The sequence below is a fragment of the Poecilia latipinna genome, unplaced genomic scaffold (genome assembly GCF_001443285.1).
Source record: "Poecilia latipinna isolate Pla-1442-1.1 unplaced genomic scaffold, P_latipinna-1.0 Scaffold1535, whole genome shotgun sequence".
Lineage (NCBI taxonomy): Eukaryota > Metazoa > Chordata > Actinopteri > Cyprinodontiformes > Poeciliidae > Poecilia > Poecilia latipinna.
Genome location: NW_015114151.1, coordinates 58,425 through 69,966, shown reverse-complemented (window position 1 = coordinate 69,966; position 11,542 = coordinate 58,425). Strand labels below are relative to the sequence as shown.

The 11,542-nt window shown below is 40.2% G+C and overlaps 1 protein-coding gene across 2 annotated transcripts in view; it reads right to left on the bottom strand.

Moving 5' to 3' along the window:
* LOC106963444 (Down syndrome cell adhesion molecule-like protein 1 homolog) overlaps window positions 1–11,542 on the bottom strand; it is a 119,702-nt gene that overhangs the window by 89,650 nt on the left and 18,510 nt on the right. For both annotated transcript variants that reach the window (XM_015058352.1, XM_015058351.1), the window contains exon 3: window positions 4,684–4,830. In XM_015058352.1, the coding sequence (XP_014913838.1) occupies window positions 4,684–4,830 (147 nt within the window). The remainder of the gene's footprint in view (window positions 1–4,683; window positions 4,831–11,542) is intronic.

Below are 11,542 nucleotides of genomic sequence, written 5' to 3'. Positions count from 1 at the left end.
AAATTTATTTAGGAAAGTAAAAAAAAAAAAAAAAAAAAAAAATCTAATCAGTGCTCCTCTAATCGTAGTGTGTGTAATTGCGTGTTCTAGCCATAAAATGTTGGAAGCTTTGTGAGGGAGGTGACCACAGACGGTGCTTTGAAACGTACGGTAATCAATATCGAAAACCTCAGTGGCATATTTGCAAATTTGCACGTACTGCAGTGTTGACGTGACGGACTCAATCAGCAGACTCAGTGAGGACAGTTTCACCGTCTTACATCCCAGGAAGGACTAGAAATACGTATTACTGTCCTCCGTTCGCCTGGGTGTATGCATGTATGTATGTGTGTGTGTGTGTGTGAGCATGACTGTGGTGGAGCCGAGCCATGGCGATGCACTAATAAAAATCAAGCAGCGATGCATCCTCACACCTTCCTCATCCCGCCTGCCGGATTGCACCGGTTTCCATGGCGACGGGATAAAACTCACACTGTTTTAAGCTCCAACTGAAGGAGATTCACACAGTCTCACACGCACGCGCGCGCACACACGCACACAGATGAAGTTCCTTATTACACATCTGTCAGGTTGTACTCCTTCTGACAAGAAAACAAATGCTAATTTTATTATAAGTGACGGCAACACCAGCAAACCATCAATTAAACGGAGAGACGCGGCTATACGGAGAAGCTGCGCGCGAGCGGCGGTTATGACAGCTGAGTAAAAAAAAAAAAAAAAAAAAAAAAAACCACGACAGCTATAGTCTACATACACTCGGCCCTCCTCTGTTTGACTATCAGCCTGTCTTGTCTGTAAATTTGTCCGTCCCGCCCATCGTTGCTCTATGCGCAGGCCACAAAAGCAAACAGATTTGGCTGTCAAATACTGACACGACACTCAAGAAGGGTCGAATCGCAGTGAGGCCAGCTGTCAGCAAACACCCTCCTCTCTCTTCATCAAAACCCATTCATACTCGGTTTTATTGACCAACACAGCCGTCTGTGTGACATATGTCATCTTGTCAAGCCGACACCTAGCATGCACTGTCTCTAATAAATGGCAAAGCACCAGAGCATCTCGGGTGCTCGAGTGAAGGCTGAAAGTTGAGCATGCAACCAGGAGCTGATGGATGAAGGCGGATGAATGGACGGATGGATGGAGGCATGCACGAACGCCTCTAATTGGAACTCGGTGTGGGTCAGTGTTTGTGTAAGTGTTTCTGTGTGGGGCCATCGACACAGGCCACCAGTCTGTACCAGGGAGGGAAAGAGATGAGAAGAGCCTTTGAGCCGAAGATGGCCGAAAAGAAGAGCACCACTGTCTTTACAAATAGGACCTATTCATCAGCTGTGAGGAGAGAGGAGGCGGAGGAGTGACCGAGAAAATTAGGGAGAAAAAAGAAAAATAAAGCTCCACAATGTCTTTGGAAATCATCATTTCTAGAAATATCCGAAGATTTAAAAAAAAAAAAAACAACAACAAAAAAGGAATTTATCATCTTTTTTCCCCCTTTGCTCCAAAAGTTGTTTTGCCAATACTTGTAAATAATACTGCTACTTTACAATTTTTGTTGATTTAAGTCAAATTATGATAAACTTTCACTGATCATCAAAGAGACATATACAAGCTTCATAAGTAAAGTGATGAACTACAAGATGTCTTGTTAACGTTTCCACATGTTTGGGCATAAGTTAGCTATAGACTAAACTCATAAAAAAAGTGGGATGCTTTAATATTTACTTTTTCAGGGTGTGATTTCAACAGTTTGCCTCGTGGGCCTTGGGGAAAAAAAGAGGACTTGAAAGATAACTGAAACCAGAGTGGATCTTTGAGACCTGATATGAATATATTACACTTTATTTCCTTTATTTATTTTTTTTTTAACTGTAACAAAAATCATCAAGAATTAATTCAGCAGACTGCAGGTGATGCAGAGAAGAGCAAAGTGTAAATTTAGGTACAAAGCTTGAGTAGGTAGATTTAAAATTTACTTTATTATACCGTTACTTGCGTTTCACTGCTCATGTCCTATTTTAAGTGCAGTAAAAGCTCTGAATCTGAATCTTGCGTTACTCCTATATTTAAATAAGCAAATCTTAGTTAAAATCGTGCATCCACCTTAATGTTGCTGTAACCTCTGATCCAACCTCTGTTAAGATACAGCAATGCAATATGTTTTGGTAGCTGACTGTGTGAGCTGCAGAGAGCTGCGTTTTTTGTTTGTTTAGATAACAAACACTTAGTGATAAGTGCAACCTGTTGTACTATTTGGGGCGAGTAAGTGATTTTCCATCTGTTGTTAACAGATCAGGTATCAAGATAAATGTGGTTGAAAGATCAAAATCGGAAGAGCTAGCAAAACCCACGTTTAAGTTTTCCGTTGTGGCTTTGTCAGCAAAACTCCCTGGAGAAAGACCTTTACCAGCACCTTTAAAAAGTAGTCATCCCCTTGGATGTTTTACCCTTATATTTCTTTTACAAATCACTTAGGACGAATCAAATTTGGCCTTTTTGACAAAAACTACAAAAAAAAAGAGACAAAAACACTTTTTTAATGTCAAAGTAAAAACTCCATGCTACCTGACAGAGCTTGAAAAGTATTGCAAAGCAAGAGTGGAGAAAAATTGCAGTGTTTCACATGTGATTTTAGCAAAAGGTGCGTATTCTCACTACTCCCTTGAATCGCTTACTTTATGTTAAATATCTGTATTAATTTTGTCATTTTGTACCAACCAGTTGCTATTTTAACATTAAAAGGTTTTTTGTAAGTTTTTTTTTCCCTTTGTTAACGAAGCCACATCTTGTTGACTGATTTGCAAAAGCAACAAAAAGGGTAAAACATCGATCGGGGTGCTTTTTATAGACTGTATGGTGTGGGCACTATAGGTAATGATTTACCATTGCATAAAACCTTGGCATGTACATTCCTGAGCTCATGATGAAAAACTGCCAATTAAAATACACAATGGAATAAAAAAGCTAGCAGACCTAAAGTCTTGGATACCATCTGGATTTCTGCTGACCATATCACTGGAGTCCAAGAATGGTGGTGTTGATGGTGATGGTGCCCAGAAAACTGTCAAAGGTAGCCAACCCCAGATGACTTACCCCCATCTCTAAGGTTAAGTACGGTCACCCTATGGAGGCAGCTCATTTTGACTATATGCATCCTTATTTCATTCTTTTAGCGTTAAGGTTTTTTCACGAAACTGCTTATTTACACTTTAGTGTGTGTGTGTGTGTGTGTGTATGTGTGTGAGTGAGCTAGAGGAAGAAAGAGAGAGGGAGAGAGAGAGAGACTATCCCAACATGCTTTCACTTGTTTATGTGTGCATGTTTTACCAAATGATCAATACCATACTCCCACTGAGCGCTTAGCACACAAACGTGAGACACTGACTTTTACTAACAAAACACACACGCAGACATGCGCACACACACACCCACCCACCCACACACACACACACACGCACAGGTACGCACACACACCCTGAGCTATGAGTCAAACAGACTTGCCTGGTCTCACCACTCTCACACTGAGAGATCCGTGACAAGAGAGAGGGGAATCCAACAACAAGCTTTATCGATCCAGACAGGAAACCCCCCTCGGGCCACACACACACACACGCAGACGCACACACACACACACCTACACACGCACACACACCAGTGTTGAGTTGGATCAATGAGTGCTGCTGTGTGAAGGATAGCATCGTACAAAGAGGAGCACAAACACACCTTTATGCACAAAGGCGCATGGACTGTACGGAGGCGAAATAAGCGCTCCGTATCAGAGAGGGCGATAAGGGGCACAAGGAGCAAAACGTATCATCTGACCTAAACAGTCTCGTCTGACAGCCAACAATTTGGCGTAGCTCTATGGAGCAGATGTTAACACTGTGCCACGCACACCTGAACACAGTCACATGCACACACACACACACACACACACACACACACACACACAAATGTCAATGCACACTGAAAGAATAGCTAGTAGCAGGCTCGGTTTCAAAGTGATATTGCTTCTCCGTTGAATGATTTAAAGAAAGGATCATGTGGAGTAAAGAGAGCTGCTCCGAGACACAGCAGAGATATGGCTGCTCAATTTTTTCACGAGCAGTGACACAAATGTATCACTCATCCGACTGCGTACCATCTCAAGCCGTCTCAGTCAACATTCCCACACCCACATGGGCGCAAGTAGAGTTTCCTTTATGCTTTTTTATTAAGAGTGTGTTTCCACAACATGTCTGTCTGTGTTTTTACGTGATCAGAAATATTTCCAAACAGATGAATTTGCCTTTCTTGAATGCAGAGGAAAAGTGAGGTGACATTCTTGTGTTGAACGAGCGGCAGTGTGAAGCAATAGCACTGATGCCCACCGGTAGAAAAATCTCCAGTTTCTCCACGATTTCCTTTCACTACGGGAATGGTATGGTGCAAAAATGTTAAACCCAAACAAACATTGCAAAACTAAAACATATTCATCCCTGTAATGAGGTGATAACCAACATTCTGTCAAATTTCTTCATCTAATTTCTCCCTGATTCAAATAAAAATAAATAAATAAACACAACAAGAGAATCATGACATCAGTATTTTAGCGATTGGCTGACAAAACCTGTCAAACTAATTTCTAACAGCAGCGAAACGGCTTTTGGTGAATCACTGATGACAACTGTAGCCTTGATGTCCTACCGGGGATGATGGAAATGGTGTCTTTCTCCCAGGACACCACGCTGACGTACTCTTGAACAGCTGAAGGGATGAGGCACTTGAATACAGCAATGTTGCCCCGCATGGAGTGCTGGTCTGCCACTCGGACTGTGTAGGGCTCCCTGAACACTGGATTATTGGAAAGGAAAGGAAGAATGTTAGTTATTTAAAGCAGTATTGCGTTGGTGACCTGGATCCTTTTAGCTAATAAAAGTGAAACATCTTTATTTATTTTTTTTCTTCAATTGAAGTGGATCACGTTTGAGAAGCTGAAAGAGAATAGCTATAAAGCACATCATCAGCTGAGAAGCATCAGATTATCCGTACAAGCAGATATAAAAAGATTGTTGCATTTTCATGCGGTACTGATAATTGCAACTTTGCGTTTTATTAAAATTAAGGGAAACTAAGTTTATGGAGAGCTAAGACCAAAGAAGCAAAGGTGTTTCTCAATTTGACTTGGTGTCACTTTAGGCACTTTTTAAAAAGAGTTAATATCACTTTAGTATTTTATTTCGTCACCCTACAACCACGATTTTCAGCATCTCTTTTGGCTCATCAACACAAAGTAGCACAGCAAGCAATTGAACGAAGTGAAAGAAAGCGATAGGTTCCTTTTTGATATTAAAAAGTGAGACATGTCTGTATTTAGCCCCAGTAAGAAGAGCACATTACTAACTAGTGCTCATCAGTCTGTAGTTCATTTCCAGTATAAATAAAACTGTTCTGTAAAGAACCCGTATGTCTGTGTGAGAACATTGTTGAACGGACAGTGCTATGAAAACCAAGAGCAAGTGACAAGTCAAAGAGAAAACCGTGGAGAAGGTGAAGCAGAGTTAAGGTTATGAAATATCTCAACCGTTTAACATTTCAAAGATTGAAAATTGAGAGAGTATGGGGCAACTTAAAACCAAAAAGGAACATCTAAACTGCCCACGATAACTCTGTGTGAGTTGCCTTGATTGTTTTGTAAGAGCACCGTTTGAATCTGATTTGGTTCACTTGTTTCACTTTGGCTTTTATGACTTCATCACATTTCTCAACATCCTTCTTCATCACATTTCTCAACATCCTTCTATGCTGTTGTAGGATGTGAGGAATCTCTGCAAATAAAAAAAAAAGAGCTAAAGCAGTAAGGAGTATTCCATATGTGCACATCATAATCTGAAAATCAGCGACGCATAACATTTTCTAACTTAAAAAAAAAAAAAATGTTTTTCAATGTCTCTTTTTTATGTCATCACTGTCCGGTCCCACCAAACAATGAATGCAGGGGATAGCAGACCAGAAAACAAAGCTGTCTGGTGTTCAGTTTAACCACATTAGGACAGCGATGCACTTTTTTTTATTATTTTTTTTAGCTCCGGACGTAAAGCCACAGTTTGACTGTAAGAAGGCCCGACTTTGAGCTGCGTCGAAAGGGATGCACAGTGATCGGCCCCTGGCCTTTTAAAGCGCAGCACCACAGATGCTATGAGACGGCAAGGAGTGGAGGACCGCTCACAGCCGATGGAGCTGTCACATGCAGGCGCCAGGCTTCAAAAACACACCCTCTGCTCATGGCACGCCGAGCTCCAGACTACGAATCTGTGCCAGCGAACAGAAAAGGACGGTGGTGATCAAGACGGGCTTAATGATAAAAACAGTAGCCTGTAGCTAACCAAATGATCTCTCCAGTTAATTCCGTCACATTTGGATTAGTGGGGGAAAAATGTGAATTGTTGAATCAACGCATACATTCATTAGATAAATTAAGTGAAGTGAAATTAAATGAATGGATTATTTTGATAAGAAGGAGAGACGGGTAGTTCCACCCACTAGACAGAATCATCGGCGTGTTGTTTTCTAACCCAAACTGTGGAGCTTATTTGTTTAAAGTTAACACGCTAGATTTTTTTTTTTCCCCTCTTCGACGTGCACAAAAAGGAGAATATCTGACATGAGTAAGATGAGAAAAACACAATTACAGAAATCAGATAGGGTCTAGACTGATATTGGGGACGGATTCTGGCAATCTATCAGCTGGGCCTCACTTTAGAAATTAGGACAGTAATGGCTTAACAATGTAAAAGGTACACACACGCACACACACACACGCACCAAACTGGGAGTGGCCTCGCCCCTCCCGCTCTCTTCCTCCAGCTCTCCAGTGATATAATTAACGCCTAGCCTGAAGGCCAGTTTCCTTGGTCATTAATAATGCTTTATGCCAGCCGCTACTGTCACTGGAACCCAGTGGAACCAAAGCCAATGTCCTTGTCGAAACGGTGGAGAGTCTTTCACCTTAAAGTTCGAGCTTTATTCTCCCAAGTCTTTTGTCTCATTCTATCTATTGATTTCACAGTTGTACTTTATTCATAAGCACCTGAACCGCGGACCCCGACTTTCTTCTTTGGTGGCTTGTGAGGGAGCACAGAGTCTAGCGTTTATGTGAACCTGGCAAACATTGATATACTTTTGTTAAAATTAACCCTTTCATCCGTGAATTATGATCCTTAGTGTCAGGATTTTTTTTTTTTCCAATTTTGTTTCTTATTTTCTTAAGGCATAAAAAAACGGTAGGAAAAAATATTTGTAAAAAAATCTTTTTTTTTTTAGGTGATCAATTGTAACTTTCTCCAAATACAAAGTTGTTATTTGAAAAATACATCAGCAGTATTGTTCTTTAGGGGTTATCTGATGTCACAATATGTTTTTTACCTGCAAGAGTCGTCTACAGTAGAAGGAGGGACCGGGACGGTCGGCACGCTTTTATGGCTGTTGGCCATATTGGATTTAATCAAAAATAATTTCTTGCATTTGCAGCTGATGGTCAGTAATTGATGTGTATTTTATGATGCATTAGTGTCCACTTCAGTGGTCTGTGTGCATTTATAACATAAAAATCCACAAGAAGCTCAAGAAAATGTCCTTTAGATAGCTGTTCACTGTGCATGAAAGGATTAATTCAATTTTTCCGAAGTTTTACATTGTCAAACCAACACACACAAAAATTACATTCTAAATAAAACATTTTAGTGTGTGTTTTTTTTATATTTGAAGATTTATCCTATAAAACCACTTCACAAAGACAGAGTGACAAAAGATTCAGTTCTCTGTAAATGTGTCTATGCCCCTTGAACATCAATGTATATTAGGACTTCATTCAATAAGATAAGATAAACTAGTGAAGTAAAATGTGAAAATTTTTAGAAACTGTAAAACTGAAAAGTGTGGCATGCATTTCTATTCAGTCTCCCTTAGCAAGTTATAGACATGTTTTTCAGTGGAAATAATTTTTTTTTACTCATTTTTTGCAGAATATCTAAAAAGCTAAGATGAGATTGAGAGCATCTGGAAGAATCTTTTTCTTCAAGACTTGCAGCGGATGTTTGACTGGGCAATTTCAACAAGTAAAAAATTGCAGGTCTGGCTGCACATTAAGAGTCATATTATGGAATGTGGTGAAATCCATTAATATGTCCAGAGCCACAAACTGCTTCATCACAAAAAATGTCAATACAAAAAGCAAAAAGACAATAATAAAGAAAAAAGTTTCCCCCCCAGCTTTCTGAAGCACCTGACAGATTTCCTTGCAGTAATTCCCTGCATCTTGCTACTGACTTCTTCTAATCAACTCTTTTTAGTTGCATCTACTCTTTCTTTGTGTGTATTTTCAGAGGATGAACTGGAATGTTGAAGCTTTGCATGTCGTTTTAAAAGCTGATCTTTCTGGCGTGATCTTCAAACTCAACAGTGCCGTTTGAAGTTTGTTTTTGAAATGAGGCGACCTTTGAAAGAACTTGGTTAACTTGCATTATATTTGGAGATGTTGGAGTCGCACGATACGCCACACATTTTGTTTTTAGGTTCCAATATGACGAAATGCAAGAGACAGGATATAGACCATTTTGCCACCACTCTGGTTACCAGAAGCAGAGCATCGACGAGAGCTCAAAAGATAAAATAAAAATCGTTCTTATTAGGTCTTCGTTTGACTTCCTTAAATTAAACAACTCTAGCGTTTCATTGATGCCATCTAGCAAGTGGATCAATAGCCGGGATCGACACGGGAGCCTCGGCTGTTGTGACCGAGCCAATCCTTTCAATCATTCATTTACTCTCCAAGTGACCTGGCTCCCTCCTGTCAATAGAAAGTAAAATCCCAAATGCCCACTGAGGCTCTCCGAGAGTGTTTAAAATCAGCCTGACAGCTTGTAAATACTTGCCACAACGATGACAGATATCACATTTCAGTTCAGTGGAAGTTCAGATCCAGTCAAGGTCACTTGTTTTACTCTTCACACCCTTTCGGAGAGTGTTGCGCAACAACTCCTTTCCCCCCCCCCCACTTGAAATTTGTCAAATAAGCTCCAGCAGCGACCGCAACAAGAGGCCGCTGTCGTGATTTATTGCACGTTACTCAAAGACCTTACAGAGACAAGAGGGCAGCTTCGTAACACGATGTAAAATAGTCTGACTGATTTGTGTGTAAATTGCTTTCCCCCTCCTCATCGCATGCGCAGCAGAATTATTAGGATGTTACTGATGCCTGACTATAAGTAGCCGGGTTGCCAGGAAACGAGCTAAAACATGGGCCTGGGCGCACTGGGCGCACTGGGAGGCGAGTCTTGTATCACTGTCGCTTCAATAATTAACGACAGGGAAACCAAATACTGCATTTACTAATTTATAAAGCAAGCTGAGAATACAAAAAGATCATGGAGGAACATAATGAAACACAAGAGATCCTAATGCACGTAGCTTTCATTACAAACTGAAAATGTTACAGATTTTAAAAAAATAAGTAAAAATGAAATACTCTTTGGAAAACCTGTTTCTATGTTATAAATAAACTACCGGTTAGAGAGGAGATGCTGAGGACACATTAAGAACGAGGATCTATGCACACCCTTTCCAGAGCTTCGCAGTTTTGTGTACATTAGCTGGAACAAAGAAGAGGGAAGGTTAGCAACGGACAGATGTCCTTCCTTCATTGTATTGCGTCTGTGTAAACAGCTGTTAGGCGAATGAAACTTAAAACCTTTTGACTCGTACAGCCAGTTCTGTCACAGCATTACTGCATGTGTGCACTGAAGTCTCATGTTAATCATTTATGCTGAAAGTTATATGAAAATAAAAATGGACTGTTCTTTCGTGACATTCAGTGATCAAGGTAAAGGGCAACTATTAATTAACCTCCCGTCTTTCTGATTATGTGGATTTTCGGTTTTTCAAAACGATGCCAGCAAAAAAACAAAAAAACAAACAAAAAAAAAACATATGTTAGCAGACAAGAATGTTCGGTGACTCTTCTGCTTGGCCTCCATTGATGGATGGATGGATGCAATCAGGAGCAGAGATTTACATTTAGTGTCAAACTAATTCAGCGTTTCAGATGTCCAAAGTCATATCAGTGGTCAGACATGAAGGTGGCAGCACGATGGTTTCAGGTTGCATACGTCTGTGGGACATGACCTCACTGTGTTGATAAGACATGATTTCTGCTCTCTGTCAGGCTAAGTTTGTGATCTTAGACTCAAGCTTTGCAGAGGAACAATGATCTGACGTACACACACACACGCACAGCACACACACGCACAGCACACACACCAGAACACATAAAACAAGATGACAGAGTGACTTACTCAAACAGAGAGGTAATAAAAACCACATGTTGTATTTACTCTGGTTTTCTCAATTAGCTTGCTGATCCAAAATGTTAAATTGGACTTAAACAGAACAGGTTTTGTCAGGGAGAAGGTACTTTTTTCGTAGCACTGTAAAGATCAGATCAAACTGGACTTTGCGGTAAGATCTGGAACATATCTGTCCCTTTATGCGTGTTTTGTTAGAACAAATGGATTTGTTTGTTGACACATTTGGCAACAAATCCATTTGGACAAATCCATTTGTCCTTCTTCCTGCTGTTTCCAGCAGGAAGAAGGTCCTCGGTTCTACTTCCGTCATTTTGCATGGACTTTGCATTTTTTCCCCATGCATGCTTGTTTTCTCGCCAGGGACTCTGTGTTCTTCTCTCACAAGCCAAAAACATGCATGCTAATACATTAGCATGCATCGTCTATGTGTGTTCCTGTCTGGCGACGTGTCCAGTGTCGACTCTTTGTCTCAGAGTGACTACTGAACAAATTCCCCAGCTGCCTGCTTGGATAAAGTGGGTGCAATGGATGGATTGATTAAGGTCAACTAAACTGGAGTCTGCGTTTTAAGTTTAAAGCATAATCCTTTTGTCTTGTAATGTCCCTTTTTTGTGATATGGCACTAACAGTGAAATAGTAGCGTAACTGAATTTGTGAAAAGCAAGTGGTACGCGTTATGATACAACCCTATGATGAAAGAGACACTTCAGTGCCTCCAGTCTTATTCCATCTATATTTAGCATCAACTTGTTACCTTTAAAATTGACCACACCAACAGAGGTGTGTAGAGATTTAGCATCGGGGCCGTGATAGTTCCTCTGGCTATAGAAGAGTTTCACCATGGGTCAAACCTGCCTGAACCCTAACAGACTGGGTGACATTTTAAATGTCTTCCACTGGTATTTAAGTTTCCTCTACCCATCAGTGGACTCAAAATAGTTTAAGATGTCCAACAATACTTAATGTTTATGAACGGCAAAATAATTATATAAAAATCCCCAGAATTATGGCTTATGACTTCTTTTTCACACCGTTATTTTTTGACACTTGAGTCCCTGGAGTTACAAGACACCATACTCGCTCTTTATCACAGCTTTTTTTTTTTTTTTTTTTTTTTTTTTTTTTTTAAAAAAAAAAAAAAAAAAAAAAAAAAAAAAAAAATTAATTTCATTTTCCCTTTTTAAAAAGGGGGGGGTTTCAAG